This window comes from Dipteris shenzhenensis, chromosome 25 (assembly GCF_047967505.1).
Source record: "Dipteris shenzhenensis isolate YYH24624 ecotype China chromosome 25, Dip_SZ_1.0, whole genome shotgun sequence".
Lineage (NCBI taxonomy): Eukaryota > Viridiplantae > Streptophyta > Polypodiopsida > Gleicheniales > Dipteridaceae > Dipteris > Dipteris shenzhenensis.
The window spans coordinates 4,610,243-4,637,153 of record NC_141620.1 but is presented as its reverse complement, the minus strand read 5'-3'; the positions used below and the strand labels follow the sequence as shown (position 1 = coordinate 4,637,153).

General features: G+C 46.6%; 1 protein-coding gene across 7 annotated transcripts in view; it reads right to left on the bottom strand.

Moving 5' to 3' along the window:
• Window positions 1-248: 248 nt before the first annotated feature.
• Window positions 249-26,911, bottom strand: part of LOC147885337 (TLC ATP/ADP transporter) — a 68,022-nt gene continuing 41,359 nt past the window's right edge. For 4 of the 7 annotated variants that reach the window (XM_087396591.1, XM_087396594.1, XM_087396595.1 and 1 more), the window contains 7 exons: window positions 25,698-25,886; window positions 20,435-20,640; window positions 19,791-19,900; window positions 7,304-7,435; window positions 1,605-1,685; window positions 1,039-1,155; window positions 251-934 (listed from right to left, as the gene is read on the bottom strand). In XM_087396591.1, coding sequence (XP_087252717.1) covers window positions 845-934; window positions 1,039-1,155; window positions 1,605-1,685; window positions 7,304-7,435; window positions 19,791-19,900; window positions 20,435-20,640; window positions 25,698-25,886 — 925 coding nt within the window. In that variant the 3' untranslated portion in view covers window positions 251-844. Of the gene's footprint in view, window positions 935-1,038; window positions 1,156-1,604; window positions 1,686-7,303; window positions 7,436-19,790; window positions 19,901-20,434; window positions 20,641-25,697; window positions 25,887-26,911 lie in introns of all 7 variants that reach the window. The other 3 variants (XM_087396592.1, XM_087396598.1, XM_087396593.1) reach the window with 2 other exon arrangements.

The following is a 26,911-nucleotide window of genomic DNA, read 5'->3' as shown; positions in this document are numbered from 1 at the left end:
GGTGCTCTTTTCAGGGAAGGGGAGGGGTCCTGGGGGGACAAGGTTTAAACCAGGTTCTGAAGGTCCTCTAACCAGTGCTTGTGAAAGAGAGTAATATGGATTTGCAATGTCAGCTATTTTGTAACTCATGTTCTATGGAGTAAAAAATCAGGAGGATCCCAAATTGCCACTCATAACATCAAATGGAAGTCTGCAAAATTCAATAGATTACTAATTAAATGATGCATTCCCAACTGCTATTTCTGTGAAATCCAGTCCCACCCTCTACCTGCTCCAAAGAGACAGATGATTCTCTGTCAGCAATCTAGCTTGTGTCCACCAAAATCTGCTGTTCGGGAATAAGGCAAATGCACAGACCTCAAGCAGCTTACGATAATTGACCTCAATTTGATTACGTCCTGAATCTTGTGCTGTTACTACGAATAAAATACAATGTGTTATCAGATCATTGCTTTAAAAACCATCCCGATTTTTCCTTTGCTCCTCATCTAGTAAAACAAAGTCTGTGCTCCTTCCGCCGCAAGAAATTCCAAAGCTTTTCTGGTGAGCAGAAACAACAGGGAGGCAAAGGGGCATCTTGCTTGGGAGACAATTAATCCTAATCCTTTTTCGTTTGACCTTTGGACCCTCTGATTGTACTTCCACAGTATTTAAAAAATACAAAAAGCCAATCCTTACTTTTACATGGGCCGCCCTGCAGAATGAATCTTACTATTCTCCTATGGCGTAAGTGCACCTGCTCAAATGAAATAAGGACCTTGAAATTTGATACAGATTGTGATTTAACCACCAGTTCACTAACTATGTGCATACTTGAATAGGATTATATGGTACAGCAGTATGATTAACCCTGTGAAACTGTTGCAAGAGACACAGCCTTTGCTTGCTGTCGTCGCCCTAAAGTCATTGCTGTAAAGAACCATATCAAGCATACCTGCAAAGTGGCAAGAATATAAGACTTTATCTGATTGTTAGAAAATAAGCAGCTGGAAGCAAGAAGCTGCATGAAGACATGTAGGGCTTTAGAGAAAGTCTAACTGGCAAAGCACAAACAGCAACTGCTGATGGTCCCATAAGAAGAAAACTCCCTATGACCTCATATACGCCGGCAGCTGCAGCATCGCCTAATCTTTGTACAAACGTGTCAATGAAAACCTGAAGAGGTCAATTGCAGAAAAATGCTGATAAGATTTTAGTGGCTCACAAAGTGCAGTACAATTATCAATTCAATAGCGATTCTCATAAAACTGTCATTCATACCACACCTAGTGCAGCCACTCTGCATGAATACATTCTAAAAGTTTTACTTCTAGACATGTTTTCTATGAGGCTTGTTTTCTGATTCAGAAGGAAAATATACTATGGCTTGACATTTATTACAACTACATCTGTCCTTACAAGTTTCGCCAGCCCTGAAGGCTCAAAGCAGAACACTCCCATAAGCTAAGCAAATTGCATGGTCCTAAACAACTAGGTCAAACTCTAGATACCCGAAAGCTTTAATAATCCTGATCTCTATATTTACATGCATGATTGAATGGTGGAGTCTAGGCAGATGAAAGCATCAGCCAAGCATAAAAGTTATCATACTGACGTTTGCATACCTTGGCCTTATATTTTTCATCATGACTTGTGACAGTGAAGAGGATTTCCCGAACAGGCTTTGTTAAAACATATGTGGTAACCTGCATGCCATATTGAAATTTTTTTACTGCAAAAGAATATGTTCCTTTCACCACTTGCAAGAAAACAACAGAGAATACTGCAAACAGACAACCCTCCCAGTTATAAGGTTAAGTCAAAGAACAAAAGGGGGAGGAGGCTTGTAAAATCAAAAAATTTCTATAGAAAAGGACGAGACGTTGCTATGAAGTAAACACACCCTGGAGCACTACTAAACCTGCAGCTTGCATTAAAATATCAATAAAATAGACATGCATGATCCCGGTGGGCACATGGCGTCCCACTGATCCTCAATTTGAGCGGAGGGAGAAACTTAAGCAACGCCTAGCACATGGAGATGTGATTAAAAGGATACGTAAGATCTGTATTCAACTCAACCTAGAAAATATCCCTGAACGAGTAATTGGCATCCACTAGCTGTGATCACCCTAATTAAGGATGAGGTAGAACCAATCTGTCAAGAGGTCCCTCGACTTTTGTAGCCAGTCTAGGCCACCCATCCCATGTGGCTGGGCCTTCATGCCACATGGCAGGCTATGCTCTTGCTCATATGGCAGCCTGCATTGCTGCACTTTGTGCTACCCGCATGGATGTAGAAAAACATAGGGTGGTCGCTTGCCATGGGCCAACTCCCCTTGCAACAAGCAACAGATTTATCCCGACAATGCAAGACGCTAACAGAAAGACACAAGTCAATGTGTGTGCTTACTGAACAGTAAAGAGGGAAAATGCGCTACACTAGAATAGATCTAATGGTATAAACCAAGTACATGTATCAGCAAACAATCACTGCGGTAAGGTACCAAATATGAATCTTTTTGCTGCACTCTTGAAGTAGACTCCTCGACTTTTGCCATTGGCCTCTGTGTAAGCTCCACTAGCTGCTCAAAGGTAGAGCACCTGCAAAATTCTCAGCAAACAAAGCTCCCTCCAACGTGTAGAAAGTCTGGACTGTCGCTCCTGCAAGAATTCCTAACTAATGTGAAGCTCTCCCTCTGCTCTTCGCCTTCAATGATGATCTGCAGGCTGACTGAATGGATCTCTGGAACACTGCTGCACATATGCCCTCCACGTTGCTCTTTAACTGTCGTTGGTATGCAGGCTGGAATGCCCTGTAGTGCTCAGCTCTCAACTGTAGAAGGCCCACATGGGGAATGACAACGTCCATAGTCATCTCCATTATCATAAAAAGACCGATTGCATACTCGTGTTATTTGGTCGGCTGCCACATGGCAGTTGGCCTAATAACACACTGGGTCGGCCAGATTTGGAGGAGGCAGTCTAGCCCATCCCCTAATAAATATTGGTGGGCATTCACCTAAGGCCACTTAAACTCATTGAGTAGCACGCAGCCAGAGGGAGTGCAGGGAAGAATTTTGGAACAAAGATGTGACCCTCCACAGAACGTCCAAGGCAGCAGCAGGCTGCAAGTTTGGACTCTGTGGGAGCTCATGTGTATGAGGTTTGATGTTGCAGATAGAGTATCAGCTGAATCTAAAGAAAAAGCTAATGATGCTGATCTTGAAGATGTGGATGGTGGTGAAGAAACTCACATGGAAGAAAGAAAAAATGATGCAAATGAAAGTGCATTTTCTTCCTTCATGCAAGATGCCAAGAAGCCATTGTATGGGGGATGCAAACAAAGTATGCTATTTTCTACATTATTGTTTTATAACCTATAGGTTACTCATAGGTGGTCACAAAGAAGCCTTGATCAGCTTTTAAGTCTTTCTTTGTTGTCTATATGAACACTAGTGGTACGTCCCTTACTCAGCCAGCAGTCATTCTTTCAATGTATGTCTAGAGATCAAACAATCATGAAGGCATATCTCTTGAGGTCTCTTAAGTGACTTCTATGGTGTTTGAAGGCAAAGCTAAGTTATTTTAAAAGCTCCATATCTTTGGAGGAGCTGCCGTCAGTAAGTCTATTCCTCCTTGCAACAAAGAGCATTGATATGAGAGCTCAAACTCATCACAATTTCTCTCTAACCATAAAAAAGTGCTCTCTCCATGTTTACTGATAGCCCTAGAAGACTTAGTCTTGTGGGTATAAGAAATTTATGCAGTCTCGAATCCAAAGCTTATCATGCCCCCCTACCCAACAAAAATGGGAGCTTCATTCACATCAATTAATGTGAGAGGGAAAGGAAGAAAGGAAGATAGCATATTAATGTCCATGGGAGACCAACATGGCTATGGGACAGCCAAAAAACCAGCTAATACATCTGCTTATGGAGGGCATAGTGCAGCTCCCAAGGAGTGCAAAGGAGCTACTCAGAATTATTTAAGGTACCTATGTTGTAGTCTGAAAATCGAAAACATAGATTCAGTTTACGACTAAGGGTCTTTTGATTTTGGATTTAAACACCCTCATGATATACTGCCCATTTTCCATTCTTCCTAGCAGCCTTGACCCAGCTGATGTGTTCCCCCTGATCATTTCCAAACCTAGATGGACCTAAGGGAGGAATTCTTGTGGACTTCAAGTCGAAAAAGTTTTTTTTTTGGACAAAAAAATGCTTCGTTAAGTATGAACAAAACCCACGATAGCAAGCTTAAAGCGGAAATACATCATGCAATGCATGAGAAAAAACACTCCTCAGAAAGAGATGGAAAACAGCCAAAGTTGAGGCTGAAAGTGCCAGAGAAGAAGGGGGAGCCCCTCCATTCTCCACAAAACATAGCCCTCCTAGTAGAAGCTGCTTGAGAGGACCCCTGCATGCTCACCCAGATGGCCATCAGTGTACGTATAGTGTCTGTCCATATACTGACAAAAGTGTGAGAAGGGTGAACGTGAGATCCATCTAGTGCCTTTGTGCATCTGGCTCTACAAATATGCCACGCTGCAATACTTGCCAATATCTCCCAAGAAGACTCCACAAAGGCGTGCACGGCTCTAAAAGGTGAGGCAAGAACATCATCTAGAGTGCGTGGCTCAACTAAGTGGTGTCGAATCGATAAAGCCCAAGAGGAGTCATGTCTCTCATAGAATACTTGAGGCTCCGAAAGAGAGAGCCAAGCAACTAACCCCAAGTCATGAAGAGGGGGCGACGAATAAAAGTACCGAAAATCAGCGAGTTACCTTTCTCGGGATTATTTGCTGCTTGTAGGGTTGCCGGGCATTGTATCGGTGACTGGTTTGTCACCGCATAGATAGGCAGCCTGGCTGATCTCAGCTGAGATTCCGATCCCGGCAGAATGAAAGTGATTCATTTCAGGAATCTGATTCTTGGAGGAGAATCGGGGGGGGGGGGGGGGGTCCTTAAGCCCCTCCCCCAAGGCAAAAACCTATTCCAATCTAGCCTATTTGTTTTCGAGTAATATTGAACATTTCTGTTAGGTAAGGGAAGAGCCGGAACCAGCCAACCAAGAAGGGGGGGTGACCCGCAAGGGCCACCCGAAAGGATCTAAAGCCTCTTTTGCGATGCTATAAAGTGTGAGCCAACCCTGGGATAGATGGGAGGAGATCTACGCAACCCATGTCAGCACCTCCCGGCCTAAAAAAGCATCCTTCGCATGGCTATCCCCCTCCAAATAATCTTGGTGTGTCGGCAATCCCATAAGCAATGATGAGCTGATTCCATAGCAAAAACGCAACGAGGACAAGTAGGGTCGGCTCCGAACCTGGATTGTGCCGAAGGTACACACTCTAGAGTATGAGAAGGAACTATACCACGGGATTTTAGTAAAGCTGTGTCGCTCGTCGTCAACACAAGTGTGCAGTCCTACAAAGTGGTGCCAAAGGTATCCTCTGTGGAGTATGAGAAGGAACCACACCACATTATTTCTTATGTCTTTTCTTCTTCTTTGGGCTAGCACAATGCCCAAAGACCCTATAGATCCGACACTGATCCTGCTTGCCTGCAATCTCGACACTCTGCCAAAAAAGAGAGCATCCAAGTGCTGGAGCATGATGTGGTCATTGGAAATATTAGAGTTAGAGACAATAACCCTAACTCTATGTACCCTATCAGATCTGATTGCCTCTGCCAGTTGAAGAGAGAAAACCAGGGAGGAGGGAGATCTCAATGACCAATCCAAAAGTAGCTCCGATCGTGGCAAGGAGCCTGTGGTACACCTGGGGCAAACCTGGAAATTTGATGAAGACATACGCTGTTTGCCTATCCTCCTCTACAGGGTTGAAACCGAGAGAGAAGGGCTTGAAGAAGATCTCCCTGGAGCCGAGTGGTAAGGGACTTAAAACGAGCACAGTGCTCGCATCCCCAGGAGAGTCAAAAGCCACCTTTAAAAATCCTTGTCTTAATAATTTAATGTCGGTGAGGTCCTCAAATAAGGCCCCAAGCATCCAATCCCTAGCTTCAGATCTAGAGGGGTGGGACCCATGGATGTGTGCGAACAGAGTAGTAGAGCTCTCCAGCTCGACATTTGTTTGCAACTGTAGCAGCTCGTCTTTTGAGAAAATACATGTTCCGGTGGAAGTGGGCGAGGATTGACTGGATGGGTTGCCATTCATCAATTAGGAATGATAGGCCGATTCAAACCAAAGGTCTGTCCGCCGAAGGAAATGACCCAGCCTTGGGGCATCAAACGGTGACGAATTCACAGATTGGACCGGATTCCATATCCTTGTGGCTCTTCTAGTACAATGGATTCCCAGTCAACACTTTAAGACAAGCTTTTGGTACAAATCCCAAATGCCTGCGGTGCTTCACAAAATTAGAGTCTATTCAGCACTGCATTTGAGGTTGCAAAGGCTTAGAGAATTTGGCAGGGCAATTCACACATGCTTGGCACAATGAGGAGAGGTACTTGCTACATCACTTGGGGTCCCGTGGTCTATCTCACATAGTCAAGTCTTCAAGTGTTCTAAGAGGAAGCAGATTCAGGATATGGCCATTATGAGGAATCCCTCAACTTATCACCCTAGATGCAAGACCAACCTATATGAATAGACTTCACTCCCCTTCTGTAGGTCTGGTATGGGAGATTATTGCTAGCCTCACTGCATGGCAAATATGAATCAATCTAAGTTAGATAGTAGGACATTGTTCACAGCCTCATGGCCACTTGGTCCAGGATTGAGGGCTTCCTCGTGCATCGCAGTGGCCAAGAGAGTTGCTTTCATGAGAGAGTGGGAGCTTGCCACAAGGCCTTCATGGCATTTTCACTCTTTGTATTGGTTCTGACATCCTCATTTCTTGTCTCCACATTTTGTAGGAGGCTTTGACACGATTTTATCCTGGAATTTTGGTCATAGTTAATAGTTCTCTTTTTTTGCGGGGTCAAGGGGGGGGGATTAGCATATAGTTGCAACTGATGTAGAATGAACACCTTAATAACAGCTTGCATTGCCACTTATCTAGAGCTTATAAGATTTCTTAGAGATTCAATCAAGCAAAGCATTGATAAGGCCAAGCAAACCCAAAGCAGTCTTCTAAAATGAAAATTCAAACAGTTTAAATGACAAACCATAGAAGAAATGAGGATGCTCTGCATAGCAAAACTGAATTGGTGCATGAGAAACATTATGGAGACTTTAGCAAACTTACCTTGCACTGTGACTTTCCCTAAAATCAAAACTTTCATCCAGATGAAAATAAGTAGCTTTATGATTGTATTGCGTGAGATATAGGTTTCTTTATGTTGCTTAGGACAAAACCTTGCGAGATGCCTCAGAAATCGCGATAACCAGCGGTGTGGGCGAGATTGCAATTGCTGTCATGTTGACAAAGGCTATGGTTGGGGATGCACAAAGTGCTACTGTGATCCCAGAAAACGCCAGGAAGCGCCCCTAGACACAACATCAAAGTATACCACAAATTTAGAATCTACCACAAGACACCACAAGATCCCTAGCATATATTTGTATAAATAAACACAACAATAGTGAGCTAGCTCCACCTACAGCAATCACAATTCTAACTACAAGAAGATTCATTAGGAAGATGAAAATAATGGGATGCACTACATGATGAAAATGTACAAAATTAAGGAGCAAATGCCATTGGTAACATCAGCTTATCATTTCACTCAATAATCTCGTGAAGATAGCTTGACCACCTGTGAATTGGTATGTTTGGCAAAACCTAATTATAGTATGGACCACAAGACTCTTCAGCAATCAATGCAGTTACAACAGGCAGGCAACGAAGTCACTCAGCAGTAAGAAGCAAGCAGCTTGCAAATGTCAAGACTGTAAAGGTGATGCGATTCCAGGACTACAATTACATGCGATTCCAGGACTACAATTACATGAGAAGATATCATCATTTCAGAAATACGGAAAGTCTGTAGAGCATTACACCACTGTGCTACAATATCGCAAGGACATGCATCGAGAGAATAAAACTAGAAAACAAGGAGGCAAGACATCTTCTCTTATTTCAGGCTCTAGAAATGCCAGATTTCAAGATGATACTTGACTGTTCGGCCCCTTAGTAAGTTTTAGCTGCAAGGTAATCACATCGTTTTTCGAAGTCCACGTCTTTTAGCTCTTTATGGAGGCAATAAAGTGATTGTCCAGTAAAAAGAAGACAGCTTGCAAACATCCATGCTGTAAAGGGAAATAAAATTCTAGCGGGCCTGTGAGCATGTTAAGGTTTAAAATTAGTCAAGCATTATATAGTTTTGTTTCATATTACGGCGAACTCATTCGAGAGGATCAAATGAGAAAACAAGGAGGAAAGGCATCCTCCAATACATCAGGCTCAAAAAATTTACAGATTTGCAACAGGAAATTTGGCTAGGCCCCTTGTAATTTTCATTGAAAGGAAATCATTAGAATTACATAATAGTTCCACCTATTTAGCTCTTTCAAACAAGAAGTAAACTGCAAACCTTCAAGTTGACCTCTTCGAGCAAAGTACATATGAGCAAACATTAATAATTTGTTAAGTTTTTAAGCAAGCTGCCTTTGTTTCTCAATTGTTTTTAAGCAATTGAAAGGAAATCATTAGAATTACAAAAAACTTCCACCTGTTTAGCTCTTTCAATAAGAAGTAAATTGCACACCTTCAATTCAACCTCTTGAAGCATAGTACATATGAGCGAACATGTAAACTGCAGATCTTTAAACAATTGACATTCTTCCTCACGTCTCACATCATTCCAGTTGACAGGCTGCCTATAAATCTCTTTGTGTGAGGAGGGAGGGATCCCCTAATGAGAATTCCTGAAGCTGCCCCAAGGTTCAAAATGGTTGTAATAAGGGGGGAGGAAGGCATCCTGAGGTGTACGGACATAAAGATCCACCTAATGCTGCCCAATCACCATCCTTCCAAGGTTCCTATCTTGGCAAAAGTCCTTGGCCACAAACTTGCAAAGCAAAGCCCTGCACTGAAGATCTGGATCGACGACATTTTCCCACTTCTTGTTTTGGGACAATCAAGTTCTCTTGGCTCTAGCATTTGCTGAAACATCAAGCCCACTCCATAAATAAATTATGGATCTGCCCTTGAGCTGAGTGATGCAGTGGCATCAACATGAACAAACATACTAGGTTGTGGCCAGTAGGAACTGGATGACAACTACCACTCTAGAATCCAAGTCAAGTTTAGCCAAACTCCAAAAGAGGTGTTTCCTCCTAATACACTCTAACACACGAGCAAACTGCTGTGCGAGTGAGAGATGCCTACACTGACCTGACAGGTCAAACAGAGATATCCCCTTGGATCCAAGTGAAACAAAATCAGCCCCCCAATCTGGGGTGTCCTCTTCCCAAATCCAAAAGCCATTGGATTAATTTCAATTCAAAATAAATCCAAGGCTGTCCTAAAGGAGGCAAGAGTTTGGGGAGTGGCATCCAAAAAAACAGACGTGTCATTTGCAAGTTCATTGTCCAAAGACATGTCCATATTTGGTAGCACCTAATGGCACCACCACCTTCGGTCACAAACCCACCTTTTAACTTGAGCCCTCCAAGTACTAGCATCCTTTAACTCACCCGATTCATGATGGTCTAAAGTCCTCCAGGTACCAAGCTCTTCCGTCTAGCTAGGTCTACAACCAAACAGCATACGTAAGACGGCATATCCTGGGCACAAATCCAGATTACCACCTCATGCTCTAACTATGGTTCTGTGGATTCATTGATGATCCAACTAGGAAAGTGTGGGATTATGCTATAGAGACCAAAGAATGGAGCTGTAGCTAAGCTCCCCGTGAGCTTCTGCTAAGCCGCCGCACCCCCCCTGGCTGCCCCGTTGCCTCACCCCATCCACCCCCTCTACTCCCTGCCTCCCCTTCTGCGCCCGCCTCCTCTGCTTCCGCCGCCCCTACTACTCCCGCCTCCTTGCCCCCCGCCCGCCCCTCCTGCTTTCGCCTCTGCTGCCCCCCCGCCTGCTACGCCCTCGCCAGCCCCGCTCGCTCCCGCTCCCGCCACCTCCATCTCCGCCGCCTTCTCCTCCACCCCCGCCGTCCTCCTCCTCTCCCCTGTCGGCTCCCCCGCTCTCTTGCCTCCTCTCCGCTCTCTTGCCCTCTCACCCCCTCACTTGCTCCCTCTTCGCCTTCTCGCCCTCCTTCCTCCTTCGCCTTCCGCCCTCCTTGCCCTCCTTCTTCCATCTCTATCCCTGCCCCCTCCTCCACCTTGCCTCGCCTCTGCCTCCCCCTTTGCCACTTTTCTTTCTCACCCTCCTTTTCTTCTTCCTCCCTGCAGCGGGAGCACTTGTGCTTGTTAAGGCGAAAGAAGAACCTTGGTGGTGACCCTTGGTCTGGCCAGAGGGGCTCTATGGCAGCACCCTCGAATCCCACAGCCGTTAAGGTTCTTCTTTCCCCAGCTGACAAGCAACAGGTACAGTAGGCAGTTCAATCCCTCCAGGACAAGGCACTTGTGGGCAGAATTGTGGGCCTCATGCCTACACGGAGACGGGTACGAGAGTGGATCCAGGCAAGCTTGGCATTAGAGGGAGACCACATCCAGGAGGTCACCATCTATGGACGAGGCGTTTTCCTCATCCAGCTGAGCTCCCCCGACTCTACCTCGACACTTGTGGAGCAGAGCCCCATCCTCCTTGGCCCGCATCTTGTCTACCTCTTTCCATGGTATCATGGGTTCACAGTGGAGGACATGGATACAACATATCATGTTCCACGTTTTCCGGTCACACTCTGCTTCCCAGGGCTCCCTAAGGAGTATCGAGCCATCCTCCCTTCCATTGGTCGGGCATTTGGCACAATGCTCGAGTCCCCGCCAGAGTCCGCTGCCTCAATTCTAGTAGATGATGGAGTCCCCAGGATCAGGCTGATGGTTGAGAGCGTAGAGTCCCTCCCAGAGTTGATGCTTCTCGAGACCCTGGAAGGGGGCACACTTCGCCAGATGTGGAGATCTCCGGGTTACCAGGCCAGTGTCTTTGGTGCAGACAAATGGGTCACCTCCCCAGAGATTGACCCCGTGGCCTCCCTTGTGCCCCTCCCCCCCCTCCTCCGCAAAGTAGGCAAAGTCAGCAGGCCCGTGTTTAGCGTCCTCTCAGGCAGGAGCAGCAGGAGTCTCAGACCCCATGGGTTACCCTCTCGGAAGGGAACTGGACACAGGTTAAAAAGAAAAAGAATCCAAGCACGCAGGCCCGCAAACGCCGCAAGCAGAGGGCCAACCGCAGGGAGAGGGACAAGGTTGATCGAGAGGTCTTGAAGGAGGAACAACAGGAGCCACCTCCTCCAGTGGCAGGGGCGGTGGCCCATCCAGCCGATCCTCCAGTTTCGGAGGTTCAACCTCCGCACCCACCCTTGCAGCAGCAGAGAGCCCCAGGAGCTCTAGATGCGGCGATGGCGGAAGCCGCAGACGCTAGCCCGACGAGGGCCGTGGAGGAGCCAATCCAGAGCCCTGGCGAGCCTGATTAGCAGGGGGGCTTGAGGTCGCCCTTTTCCCTCCTCCTCCCCCTACCCCCATAGACCCCTCCCCCTCCCCCTCCTCCTCTTCGCTTCCCCCTCCCCCTCCAGGGTTCCCCCCGCCCCCAGCCTCCCCTTCTATGGTCACTCTCACCACACGCCCCCCTCCCTCTGTCCCCCGCGTCCCTACCCCTCCCTCTCCCGCCCCCCCCTCTCCGCTTCAGTAGCAGCTTCTTCTGCTTCGGCACCCCTGCCATTAGGCAAGGGAACAACGACGCCCCCTTCTACTTCCTCATCGTAGCAGCAAGTCCGCTCAGAGAGGGATCCTGAGGGACGAGGCTTGTCCTCCTGGTCGGCCGCTCCCAACCTCCAGCCTGGGCGTCCCTTACCGCGGGACTTCTGGAGGTTGGGACCCTGGAACTATCTAGAGATTCCGGACTCATACCCTCTACCATTGGAGGTAACGCTCATGGTCCTTCAGCCCCGGAAGGGGGGTTTGATCAGTGCAGTGGGATCTCAGATACACCCCGTTTGGAGATTTCCGTTTGCCTCCACAGGGTTGGAGAAGTGTCCCCGGAGGTGTTTGATGCTCCAGGATGGGCAGTTTGGATGGGAGTTCGGGTAGGAGAGTCCAGGATTGGGATCCCGAACGTGTATGCCCCAATGTGTAGACAGCACTGCCCGGCCTTTTGGAGGAGGCTGTCAGAGTGTCTTCCGGATGTTAACTCCTAGATTGTTGGAGGTGACTTCAACAACATGGAGTTTGGGGAAGACAAGCACAGCAGCACCTCGTTCTCTGAGATGCCAGCAGCAGAGCGTAGTACCTGGGAGTAGTTCATTTTCATGATCAGTGACAGAGACCCATGGAGAGAGCTAGAGTTCAGCAAGACTCCTGGCAGCCTTCTCTTCTCCTTTGAAAAGAGGAGACACGATGGATTGCTCGAGAGATTAGACTGCTTCTATGTTGGGGACTGGGCATTACGCAGAGGCGGATCTACCGAGATTTTGGCAGATACCACGATGTCTGATCACTCTCCAGTGGTACTTCACTTGGATCAGTCCCGCCGAGGTCTCCCCCAAAAGGGGGTCCACATTCCAAAGGACCTCTTGCAGGACGAGGAGATTCAGCAGGTTATGGTAGGGATCTGGGAGCAGTCAGAGATGGCACCGTGTGAGGGCTGGGCTGCGTGGGTGGCCGATGCGATTCAAAGGAGCAGTGAGGAGCTGCAAGCTCATGCCCTTAGGCGGAGGAGGACCCTTCAGGAGCGTGAGCAAGCTTTGAGGAGAGACCTCGCCTCCATCGAGAGGCTTAGGGAGCAGGACCCAGCTTCTTAGTGGCTTAGTGACAGATTTGAGAGCGCTCGTCTCAAGCTTTAGGACACGGAGCTGCGGCGGGTTGAGTTCTCCTATCACTCCTCCAAGGCCCGATGGGTGCAGCAGGGGGACAAGATGACGAAGCAGTTTTTTCAGACCACTGGGCCCGGATCGACAGGTGCACAGCTACACTGTCTCCGGGACTCGCAGGGTATCATGCATTTTGACCCGTAGGAGATTCTTGACATGACCACTGGGTTTTACAGCCAGCTCTTTCAGACGAAGAGGATGACCCCAACTAATCTTGTGGCCCGAGAGCTAGTTTGGGATCACGTTCCGACAGTAGTCTCGCAGGAATCTTACTGACATCATCCATGACACACAGACTAGGTTTGTCCAGGAGCGCATCATCCTGGACAACATCTTCACGTTCTATGAGGCAATGGATTGGTCCACGAAGGAGTCACAGCCGCTGGCCGTCCTTCTCTTGGACTTTGAGAAGGCCTACGATAGGGTGGAGTGGTCTTTTCTGGAGGGCACTATGAGGGGATTGGGTTTCTCAGACAGATGGGTCAGAGGAGTTTCAGCACTATACGTAGGGAGCTCTAGTCAAATGCTTATCGGAGGACACACAGGCGAGGCCTTTCCTCTCTCTCGCTCGGTCCGCCAGGGCTGCCCACTAGCTCCCTTCCTCTTCTTGTTTGTAGCGGAGGCTCTGGGCTACTATTTGAGATCACAGGTGGTAGGTCTCACAGGGTTGAGGCTCCCAATCAAACAAGAGGAGGAGCTCCTTGACTCGGAGCTTGCAGATGACACGGCCTTGTATGTTGAGGGCACCACAGCGAGTCTAGAGAGAGTCAGAGGTGCCCTGGCTATCTATTGCGAGGCCTCGGGGGCACGAAAACGAAATCCATAGGCTTCTTCACGGGCTTTTAGGAGACATAGGAGATCCATGAGTGGGGGAGTGACTTTGGCTTCAGATGGATACCGTGGGGCCAGACAGTGAGATACCTCAGATGCCAGGTGGGTATTGACATCACAACAGAGCAGCAAATTGCCCCGGTCCTTCAGAGTGTTTGGCACAAGCTTCTCTATTGGAGCTCGGCCAAACTCTCCCTCGCAAGTCACACCTTAGTGGTAAACCAGGTCCTTGCCCCATGGCCTGGTATATTGCCTCCTGCTGGTGCTTTCACAAAAGATGCATTGGGCAGCTCTGACGGTTGGTATGGAACTTCCTCTGGGCAGGTTCAGACGGCACGAGGAACACTAGGGCCCAAGTAGCTTGGCAGACGGTGATCATGCCGCAGGCACTGGGAGACTTGGGTATCATTGATCCAGAGACGCAGAGCAGGGCCCTTCTGGGCAAGTTGGTGGTTCGTGGCCTCACTCCAAGTCCAGAGCCTTGGAAGATCCTCTTACAACGAGGGGTTCTGAGGAACACCCCATGCACTGGGAGATAGTGGCAGCCTTAACATAGATGGATCTTCTCAGAGGCCCCCCTTATGGGGAAGGGCTCCCCCTTGATGAGGAGTCTTCACACGGTTTGGTAGAGACTAGCAGGGGGTCTCATTCATGCTCCGCCCAAAGGCAGAGAGAAGTTTGAGCGCCAGCCCCTTATGTGGCACCTAGAGGTCAGAGATCAGGAGGGACGTATGCTCGGACAGCGGACTCACATTGGTTGGGCACAATGGGACAGTGGTCCAACAGGGTCTTTTGGTCGCTGGAGCAGACTACCTTTAGAGACAGAGGCGAGGCTTGACGCCCTAGCGCATCTAAGAGGGGCAGGACAGCGGATGGGCGAGATCGACTTAGCCATTCCTGAGTCCTAGTGGGAAGGACTTCACATTTGGAGAGACACCAGATGGTTGGGGCAGTTTTCCCGTACTGGTGTTCCCTTGAGGATATTGATGCAGCGCGGCAGCACGCACCCCAACTTCTTCCGTGTAGGACCTGGAGGCCTACTTCAGCCCCTCACTGGGAGTGACCTTGAGATGGATGGGAGTCTTGATGGGATACATTGGCAGATGATCAAAGTGGTAGGACGTTTGGGGAAGGAGTGGCACATTGACCCTCCCAGTATCTCAGAGCAGGACGCCTCTAGATGGCGCCTTTGGCTGTGGGAGGGTAGACCCCTAAGGGAGGTCCAGTGGGATCCGGGGGAGTGGTTCTGGCCCTCCAGGGGCGGCCTAGCTGAGACGGTGGATGAGGTGCCCTTCTTTTCCTACACCACACGGATTGGCAAGAGACTTCAGATGGACTCGTCGAGGTGGACCCCCTCGAGGGAGAGACACTGGGTGACCCAAAGAGTGCCCCGGGATGTGCGCTCCAGGTTGTGGACGCACTTGTGGTCCAGCTTGCGGCCGAGGAAGATCTCATACTTCTTATAGCTGGCAGCCCATGGAGGCTTGCCCATCGGCCCGTGGTTGGAGCAGATGCGAGTGGAGGAGCAGTGTCATTGTTGCTCCGATGGTGTCCTGGAGACTATCCTGCATTGCCTATGGAGCTGTCGTAGCGCAGCGAGGATCTGGATGAGAGCCCTCAAGAGCATGACACGTATACGGAGTCTTCATAGAGACTACACCTAGAGATGGTGGCTTGGTTGACGAAGGGAGGACACGCGTTTCAGATTGATGAGATCTCCCCAACCTACCGGATACAGGGTCAGAGCCTCCAGAGGATTACACTCCCACGAGGCAGTCCCCCCTGACACCCTAGCTCCTCCTCCTTCTAGGGAGGACAGTGTTTGGGAGGTGGTAGCCAACATCACGGCTTGGAACATTTGGGTAGCTCGCTGCAATCTTGTGATGGGAGAGCACCGGGTTCCACCCTCGGCTACCTTAGTTGCCATTTGGCAGGATATCATCTACCTCTACGGTCCGCCTGGGAGCGTGGGACTCCAGACTCCAGGGCGACTATTGAGAGGCGTGCTCGTTTCTGCAAGGCTTGGCTTGCAGTTGTTTTCTACATCTTCACTCTGCGAGGGATTCCTTGGCCGTATAGTCCCCCCACTTGGCTGTTAGCCCCAGTTCCAAAGATCCCCTAGGCAGTGAGCTCAGTTTCTCTCGAATAGGCCGATTTCTTTCTTTCAGCCTTTTCCGGGTTTTTTCCATACTCAGCACCTTCGGGGCTGCTGTCTTGTATGAAATCTTTCAAGCATTAATAGAAGGTTCCTTTCTTTGTGGGGGAGAAAAAACTATGATTCTGTGTCGTCCCCCTCTAAGTCACAGGCACCGTCTGACCCTGAGTCCTCAGGTTTTGTCAAATACTTCCCCTCTGCTCTAGTAACACCAGCCAAGCACCCAGATGACTCCACGCACTTGTCATTGTCCATCACCTTCACAAAGGGTCCTAATTCCTCTTCTAAAAAATCCTCAATGTCTGGCATTTTGACAGTCACACTGGGGTCCACATATCTAATCTCGTCAGCATACGAAGTGGCCACCGAGAAAAGTTATGCTATCATCAGCTGAGCTGACTCATCTGACTCTGAGCTAGCACCCTTCTGCTTCTGATCAGCCTTCTTCTTTTTGCAATCTTTCACAAAATGTCTTGGCTCATCGCAGTAGAAGCACTTTCTCTCTTTCTTTCTCTTCTTCTTGTTGTCTTCATCTGAAGAGTCCGCTCCGTCGTCAGATTTGGGGTTGCTTTTGCCAGGCTTACCCTTGCCCTTGCCTTTGCTCCTGTTCTAGCTATCACGGCCTTGTCATCCTTATCAGTACTGTTGTACTTCTTTTCCCAAGCTTCTTGTTGCAGCAGTAATGGAACAACCTCCTTGAAAGTCACGAGCGCTCCCTATGCCCTGCAGTCATTGTAGTCACAAAACTCCATAGCTCCCAGAGAGCATTCCCAACTGCCACTTTCAACTTAGTGATGTGTTCTTCTACCGAACCACCTTCATCCATCCTCATGCTGTACAGCTTTGTCTCGAGGTCCAAGATTCTTGCCTCATTGTTGAGCTCAAACATATCCCTCAATGTTATCTAGGCCTTGAAAGAAGTGTTCGCTAGGAGCCAACCTCTGTAGTCTCCAATGAGGTAAGTCCCAGACTCTATGGATGAAAGTCACTGCCTGAAAGATGGCATCAATCTATAGTGGTGCCATAGCGAACTCTGTCTGTACTATCTCATGCGGGACTAAGGGCTTGCTCTGAATCATCCTGGATCCCATGGTCACCTGCAACCACTCGAATCTCCTCCACACTGCTATTGGTAGATCACATCCCCAGAAGGGTGTTGCATACATGGCAGTCCGTCGCACTAGCGTATCGACAAGCCAACACTTCATCGGTGGATCCGAAAAGTGTGCCTGGAAACACTCTCTCTCCAATCGGGCCACAGTACCCCGTTCCCGTGTGAGTCGTGCCTGGGCTGCATGTGTCATAGTGAAAAGGGGTCTTGTGAAGACTGCTCCCAAAAATGTATAGGACTGCACTATCTCCACCGGCTCGGCTTGATAAGTGAAACCAAGTCGACGGATCACTGCATGTGAGGTGTTGAAGACCATAACCTTGGTCTTCCCAAGGTTGACTGTCAGGTCTCTCTCTCTACAGAACACCTCTAGGGCCTCCAAATGTCTCTTCAGCCCCTCCGTTGAGGATGAGATAAGGACTATGCCATTAGTGTATAGCAATATCTATATCATGAGATCGGCAAGTAGTGATCCTTCGCCACCTCGGCGGTCTATTAAAGAGGTGATGTCATCAATGTACAGCCCGAAGAGAGTCGGTGAGAGGGGGCCTGCTTCACTCCGATCGTACTCTCGGCCAATCCGATAGGCCACTTGGGGCACGAACTCTGCCTCTGACTGACTCATATAGGCTCATCACCCCCCATATCAGTGTCTCTGGAATCTGCAGCTCCTGTAACCTCATGATCATGCAGGATCGTGGGATAGTGTCAAAAGCCTTCCGGAGCTCTACAAAGCATGAGTAGACTTTCTGGTGTCTAGACCTCGCCTCCTCAATGATAGCCCTCAGAGTGAAGCTATGATCTAGGGTAGAGTGTTGTCTCCACAATCATGCATGTCCTAGTGACTGCTGCCCCCGACCCTTTGTATGACTGCTGAGTTCCCTCTCTAGAATTGATCCATAAATCTTGGCCAAAGTGTGGCCAATCATAAGGGTGCGATAATTCCCCGTCTCCATAGGGTCCCCGGCTTTGTGTATCGGCACAATAGTGGTGGTACTCCAAGTAGGTGGAAAGCCGTGACACATCCCGGTTGAACATTTGTGCTAGGATTGGGGCTAGGACATCCTGTCCATGTGCAAAGCACTCATTCTGGAGGCCCTCGTGGTCCTGCGCTCTCCGATTGTGTAGATGGCGAAGTGCAGCCCATACATCTGTGTGGTGAACAGATGACAAGTGGTGGGCCTAGGCATGGAGGACATATCTGGTGGTGTCTACATCTGGGCATCATAGAGGGATCATGCATATGTGTGCCACACATCTGGCTCAGTGATGGGTATAGGTGGCTTCCCCTCTAATAGAAATCCCGATCCAGTGGTTGGGTCTCCGCCTCGAAAAGATCTGATAATCTCATCCATCATGTGTGTGAGGAAAGCCCATTTCTTACAACGTATTAGTCATCGATAGATCCTCTTTGCCTCAGGCGGTGTTAGATGGCTCAGAACCTGCTGCTGTGTGAAGTGGGCTCTCGCCTCTCTGCACTCGTCGTCGAACCAAGGGTTCTGAGGCATCTTCCCATCCCAGATCCGCACGGATCGGGTCGTGGGAAAAGATATGATAGCAACATCCTATACCACTGAGACAAGGGTGTTGGAGGCGCTGGTGAGGTCTATATCATCTCCAAGTAGAGTCGGGAGCTCCTTGGCTAGGTGGCTCATGTACACTGGCTTAAGGGTACGATCAAAGTGGATTTGAATGCGTGGGGACGTGAGGCGAGCTCTCCTTGTGGCTGGCATGGTGGTGGAGATATGGAAGGCCAAGTATGAGTGGTCAGCTCCGAGTGGAAGGGGGAGGGGGAAGACGAAGTCGTGTATCCGTGAGACAAAGTCTAGTGGGCCTAGTAGATAGTCCACTGTACTAGATCCACCACCATGTGGGAAGCGAGTCTCCCGAAAGATGGCCATCTATGAAGGCCATTAAAGATTATAGGTCGTGGATTGCCTCTAGCTCAAGCAGACGTCGTCCAACTGTGGCTAAAAAGACAGCGATACTGTCCACAGATCTCTGAATGTCAATGATCCTCTATCTCATCTCCTACATATCACATAAAGTACAGATCCGTCTCACACAGGATGTTCTCTGCATGCCTTGTCTCAACTCGTAGCCTGTGCAAAGATACCTGAAACTGTCCAATCAAGATCCTCAATGCATGTGGGAGATAATTCTCAGGGTATCTCGGCAGGATAGTGCTAGGGACCATTGCTAGCATCACGGCCTCAATCATATGGGTAGCACACTGCTGCCTTGTGATGGGAGGGCAGGAGACTCAACCTATTTTCACTCTCGTCAACATTTGGCTAGCCATCATATACACACTGATCATGTAGAATGGATTGTACAGATTGACTCGATCTGATGGATACATATGCTACCCACACTCTTGTGGACATAGTGTGGTGGGCTAAGCCATGGGGTTTCTTGCTTTCAAGTCACACTTTACCAACCTCAGAAATCCTCACTCATTTGCCAAGAGCCAATCACTCATAGCTATCCTTCCACCTTGCCCTAGCAAAGCCTACCCAGATTGTTCCCACAGCGCATGGTGATTATAGTAAGTAGACTATAGTCAATCATGTGCTGTTAAATCCCATACCCTATTCAATGATTGTTCAGGTCATAACAACTGCAGAACCCAACTATGATAGATTTGATCTATTAACCAAGTTGAAGAGCCAACTATCACAAACGCAAAAGAAATGTGCAAAATGGATGAACTTTCCAGTATTTCTCCACAAGTTAGGGGAGGGAGAAATTATCAAGATAGTAGGCATCTGAACAGCTGCAAATAGGTTATAAAATTTTAAAAGAGAAAGGATAAGCCAGTACCGTGATGTTAAGTTGGCCAAAAAAAATAAAAACTGCAGTGAAGCTGTTAATCTTTGCAAGAAGCAGGCGTCTGCCTAGAGGGTCTTGGACAGTTCCTGCCACCACATTTGCTCTCTGGGAATGGAAACGAATTTGTCAATGTTTCTTAAATTTTGGCAATACACAAGTACATTGGGAATCATCAAAACGTCAACATTTCCAATGCATACCCAGGTACTAAGACCGTACATTATGTGACTCCACATAAGTGTGAAGTAGTAGTTGGCTGTCAAGCTAGCACATATCTCACTTATTTTATGAGGAAAAAACAAATGACACTAAGAAAATCAATATGAAAATGAATCTTGCACATTCGATGTAATATTTTTGAGTGATTCATTAGTTCCACTGCACAACTTAAGGGATATGACCTGTGATCTATTAGAATTTAAATACTAGCATTTCTTCAATTAGAATTTTAATGCAGCATGAAACAATACCTTGACTGTGATTCAACTAATTCAAAAGAAACAGATCACTTATGTCTTGCTAATTCTCCATCAAGCATTTTGATTCCTTGAAAATTGTTGGAGTAAACACAGAATTCAAAATTTCTATTATTGTCTCTTATTTCTTGCACAGATAAATCTTTGCTGCCCATAGACTTGCCTGGAGGTAAAAGAATGATGACACCACTGCTGTAAGCCATAAGAAGCAGCAGATGTGAAGAAGATAACTTGAAGCCATAATTAGTCGTAAACCCTCAACCATAGCAGAAATTTTGCTGGATACAGATTCCCATAAAGAACTTGATTTTATTTGCACCACCCCAACCGTGCTATGAGAAACACCTTGTAAACCTGCAGGATTACTGTTGATGCAAAAAAGAAAAGAAAGAGTCATAATATGTGGTGAAAGTCTGAAACAGTAAAAAACAGACAAAAAAAAGGTCTCATGTTTATACATCGTGGAAAAACTTAGTCATAAAAGAAAAATTTTATCCTGTGTGTCTATTTACTCTTCTGGAACAAGCAATAAGAGGTTTGTCCAATAATTGGCAAAAGATCATGGAATGGCTAAACCTAATATATAGTCTAGATACTTAAAAGCACCCATTAAGGCAGATCTTATTTTCACCATCAGGAGTCAGTGGGACAGATGTGCTGGGTCCTCTGTAGGGCTTGAGAGAGATTGATCTCATTCATGAGAACTGGATAATTTGTTTTGAATGGAATAAATTATCACATTTTGTTAAAGCACCCGTTAGGACCAAGGATTGCACACATTTGGAAATCTAGATAATTCAAATGTGAATATCAAAATATGCTAGTAATGTTCTATGGTCGCAGTCTCCTCCAGAGAATAAGTGTGGACCTGAAAGATGTCAAAGAATTACCAAATCCTATTTTTCAAAACGCCATGTATTATAATAGCAGCCTGTCTTCTGCTTCCGAAATAGAATCTCTACTACAAGCTTTGTGAATAAGCCATAGCCACTGCAACGTTGCTAAAACTATACAAACATGAAAAATCATACCATGAATGACACAACAGCTTCAAAGATGATGGTTAATACTCTCCTAATCCACAGGACATCAAAAGTATCAACTCTTGATTTGTCTTTCTTAAACGGATACAAACTCATAGCAGCTGTTTTCCAAACACAGCACTTGATATATTAAGGAATGAAATGCTTCAACGGCTACAAAACCCCAGGATCAACAAAATCATTTCCTCTTAGCTGCAAGTGGTCCATTACTCCACGATCTCATCAAAGGCCCACTCCTGACAGTCGTGATATAAAGTTGTCACACTAGAAGCAAGAAGACCATTACAAATATACCTTGGCAATGTCATATAAGCATTGAGACCTTGTTTCCATTTCTTTGTCGCCAAGTTTTTAGAAGATCGCTTAGAAACATCCAATTTTGCTCTGTATTGTTAGTTATCTCCTGCTGTACAGTCACGAATCTTCACACTAGTCAACCTGCTCTCTCATCATACTCTTTGAAGGCAATACAATCCCAGTAAAACGCAAACCTTGATAGGCGTGTGTGACCAACGGGTAGTAGGTGTGTTTAGCTAAGCAATGATGTACACAGAAATGCCACCTAGATTGATTGAGAGAATCATAGATCTAGGAAGATGCTCTCTCATGAGCTCATCGATGATGTCAAATGCTTTGCCTTCACGACCACAATCACGTGCATTTGGCTGAGGCGTTTGCTGGGTGCTCTTCATGCATCATTGGAGGAGCCTACTCCAATTCTCACTAACAGCTTGAGTGCCATTGCAGTGGCATAGAATCATGTGTTTCATGCTCATATGAAACACGTTCAAATTCATTATCAATATGTCAGAGGCGGCTACATGCATGGGGCATAGCTTGGTCTTCTGCCCTACATAGCAGGATGTGGCAGATCTCTTCACCAAAGCATTACCTCATCCAAAGTTTGAGGCTTTTCACTAAGCTTTAAGCTTATATCAGTTTGGTAATTGATATTTACCTTGTACATTGTGACATTGTCACTGCAGGGGAGTGTTAGAAATTTATATTTCTTAAGGTAGTGGCCACTATTAGTAATAAGGGACCACGGGCACTTTTTTCCTTTCATTAAGGTTTTTATCCCCAACCTCACTTAAAGGTTGAGTTTATGGGTGTATTAGTCAGCACACATATTTTAACACTAGTTAGGGTTCATTCTAGGGTTTCATCTCTATGACTACCCTAGCTTTGTAGCTTGTTTTGTGTTGCTGCAATTTCATTTCAGCTTGCTTCCGCTACGTTCTCTTGCTTCCATTTCCAAAAAGGCGGGAGACTTGGTAAGCCCAAATGGCATCACTAAAAACTCGTACCATCCAAACTTGCTTCTAAAAGCGGTTTTATACACATCCTGAGCTCTAATATGGATTTGATGGTAGCCACTCTTAAGACATATCTTGCCAAAAATTATGGCTTCATGCAATGCATCTAGCTAATCATCAATCTGAGCCATCGAATACCTATGCTTAGTAGTGATATTGTTCAATCCTTTGTAATATATACAAAGATGAAAAGTATCATCCTTTTTCTTTTTCAATATCACAGGCAAAGCAAAAGGTGAGAAACTGGGCTGGATTTCCCTCGTTCGAGGTATGCCTCTAGTCGCCTTCGCACCTCAACACTTCTGGCAAAGCTCAACCTATAGGGAGGCCTATTTACAAGTTCTACCCCTAGGATAAGTTCAATCTTATATTGAACATTCCGCTTTGGAGGTAACCCATATGGCAACGAATCCCTAAAACAATCAAAGAGCTCCTTTATGGTCTGATTAGCCAACTTGGCCATTTTGCCATTTGGGTAGCATTAATACTAGTCATCGATGGATCTCACTGACTCTACCAATGCCATACAAAGAAATAAAAACTCTTTCGGAGTTTTTCGAGCACGCTGTTTCTGGGCAATCGAAATGGTTCACCATTTTGGCATCGTTTTTGAAACCCAAAACAGCATTTCGAGTAAGACATTTTTTGCCCCAAACCCTGCGACCCCTTCTTGCGCGCCACAGCCGTTTCTTTGCACATATCCGCTCCACCATCTCCTCCTTGCTCTCCTCACAGCCCTCTCAACCTACAGCTCTCTCCGTCTCTAGCCTCTCCTCCTTGCTCTCCTCTCATTCTACATCCCCCCTCTCAGCCCGCTGCCCCTCCGCCTTGCTCTCCTCTCTAGACTCTCCTCCTTGCTCTCCTCTCCTCTCCTCCTTGCCCTCTCCTCTCCTCCTTGCGCTCTTCAGCCCTTGCCCTCTCCTCTTTGAAGGAACTGGAAGGAGGAGGAAATGAGACAAGGGAGCTAGAAGGAAGGAACTGGGGAAAGGCAAGAACCAAAAGAAAATCATGCCAAAAGCTCAACTGAGTTGATTAATGTGACAAGAGAAGGTAAAACACTTAGTGGACACACACACTCAAATACCATATGTATATGAGATAGCACCCAATATGCCACATGGCACTCTCTCACACAAATACTCATAAAACTAGTTTCTAGTATGCAATAGAGCACTCTTTGACTATTATTTCTCCAACATCCCCCCTAGCAAAGAGTGTGAGACCCAACACACAAGGAGTAAACTGATCTCCCCTCCACCACAATATTGCAAAGAGCAAGTCCAACTATCCAACACCTCTCGACTTCTCAGTCAGCTGCTGCGACCAGCAGTGAGGACCATCACTCGTCATCCCCCCCTTACTCTGAAGTGGGTAGGAGTCTTGCATAGCCATAAGAGTAAACACCCAATACAATCACTTTTGGGAGGCCTACCCAGGGCAAAGTATCCTTATTGACTCCAAAGCTATAAAAGCATACATCATTTTAGAGGGACTACTCAAGGCAGAGGACCTTTATTGACTTACATAAGAGAAATCAAAATACATATGGGTTGTCATCCTCAATGAGGGTGACATGGGTAGTGAGTGTGTGGTCGAGCCTCGAGGTCTAGAATCTCCTCTGTTGCAACCAAGTTGGCATAATGCTGGTGTTATTCTTTTTCTTTCTTTGTGTAGCAATTTGCTTCCATATGGCCCTTGCGCTTACAATATTTGCACGTGATGTTCTTATGGGTTTTCCATTTACTGGTGGAGGCAAGAGCCTCTTTAGTGCCTGATGTAAATAGTGGAGATTCTTTGTTCCGACGGTCTTTTTCGAGAAGAAGAGTCACCATATCATCAAAGGTTATCGAGGCAAGCCTAAGTACTTCAAGAGTGTTCTCAAAATGAAAGACTCCTTCCATACTCTTCATGAGGATAGCCATTTTGTCCTCGTCATCAAGTGGACACTTCACGCTGCCAAGTGTGCACTTAAAGCATCATTATTCTCCCTTTTTAACTTATAAAATTGCAGCTTCAAGAAAACCTTGGAGTTTGGGACTTTGTTACCAAACAGATTCTCGAGACGCTCCCAAATCTCCTTGGCCTTTAATTTGAAGTTAATATGATGAATAAAAGTGTCGGCGAGGAAAAGTCCAATAAGAGCAATAGCTCGAGTTGTGTTGCTTCCATATCTTGAATTGTTGAGGATCCGTTGTTGTAGCGTAGTCCTCATCCTCAATGACATCCCATACATTTTCTTTCATGAGGAGCAACTGCACTTTAGTTTGCCAAGTGGGAAATCCTTCGCCCGCCATGAACTTCTCGACAATGATGGATGTACTGGAAAGAGAAGTAATGTTGGCAGCTCCAAAGAGAAGCAAGCGCCAAGAGGAGGTAGCGGGTAGCACGAGCAGTAGAAGAGGCAACGGGTAGCGGGAAGAAGAGAGGCAGCATGTAGCAGGCAGGAGGAGAGGCTGATGGCGATGACCAACAGCAGAAATGGTGCTTTTTCCAATCAATGGTGGCTGGATTCTTCCTAAATTACCATGCCTTTCCCAAGGCTATATCTAGGTGAAAGTGCCTATGCCCATGATCTAGAAAAGAATTAGTGTTGTGATTTAAGTGTTTCAATTGGTATTAGAGCTTGTAGGTGAAGATCAACCTCGGAAAGCAGCCCAACAGACAGGGGACATTTGTCGTAATTAATCATGGTTGATGAATTCATTAGGAGTTCTTAAAGAACTTTGAATCCACCGATGTTGATCGGCACACAAAGGTCACCATCGAAGGTGCTGCCACTTAGATCAAAGATCAGAATATTCTTCTTGCCGACGCGACTCTAGGCGATAGCAAAGACAGTTGGCTCGTTGATAATTCTCATCACATTTAGGCCTTGGTATTGCTAGAATGGGCAAGGCGGCCCTACGCGGGTGTTTGTGTTTTATTTGGTTGTATCATTTGGTCCTTGCATTCGCTGCACTTGGGACCGAGGGAACAATGGCTTTAGAGAAGGACAACATTGTTGAACGGGACCTGACAGAAAGACACACATCAAGAGATCTCATAAACAACAAAGACACTCACCTCATATTCGGGTTCTCCTCAACGGCGCCAATTTCCCTTTGTTTTTCCGTATCGACATTCAGCTCCGCTTCTGTCTTTGCAATGATATTGTACTCCTCAAAGGCAGCCATCTTTTCTTCAATCTCCTCCACAGCGTGTAGCCCTATCCCGTTCACCTTAACGGCGTTCGGCTCTTTCTTTTCTCCAACTCTTTCCAAGTCACAACAACGATATACAGGTTGATGCTACTACTCCCTAGAGGGAGGGTTGAGGAATGTTAGTTATATCCCTTGAATTGAAGACGAAGCTAAGTGCAAGCTAAAAACACTGACCAGGGAGCTTTCCATTTCTCTCTTGAATTCAGCCTTTCGAGTAGTAAGTGCTTCTTTGGTGGATTTAAGTTCTTTTGCAGTTGTTTTCCTACTATAGGAAAAGGGAGTTGGTTTCAAGGATTGTGAATGTTCAGAACTGTAAAGTCACTGTTGTATAGACGCATTTGCGATTTGAAAAAAGAACAGTTGGTGCGTACAGTGTGTAAATCCAGCTATTTGAGATTGCAGGTATTTCCCTTGCATAGGGAAAAGGTATTAGCCTTAGTTGTGAATTTACAGCTTTATGGTTAAGGTCTTTGATCAATTGTGAATATTTAATTGAAGAAGAAGCCTCACGGGTGGATCCCATAGGATCAGGAGTCTGATTGCTTTGTTAGAAGATGCCTTACAACAAAATTTGGCTCAACAACTACAAGCAAATGCAGGGCAATCTGAACTTAGACAGATGGTTCATAGTATGTCTACAAGATCATCTAGGGAGGATAAAGGAAAATCTTCGATGGAGCCTGAAACCAGTATTCAAATGGTCAACGAGCCTAGGAGGGCTAAGATACCTGATATTGCCAATTACAAGCCAGAAAAGTATTCTGGTCAGATGACTGACCATAGCTCTGATGTCATAGAGGTTTGGTTGCACAGATGGATGAAGCTTTTGCCATTTGTGAAATAAAAAATGATTTGAAGAAAATCCACGAGGCCACTCATATGTTTACTGAGGCAACGGATAGGTGGTAGATTAAACAACAAAGGGATGGTTTGGCATCCACTGCTTGGAAGAGATTCAAGAAAAAAATTAGAAAACACTTCTTACATTCTGACGAAGCATCCCGAGCTTGGGATCAGGATAGGAATCTTCCTCAGAGAAATTTGTCAGTAGAGCTGAACACATTCATAAATTTAGAG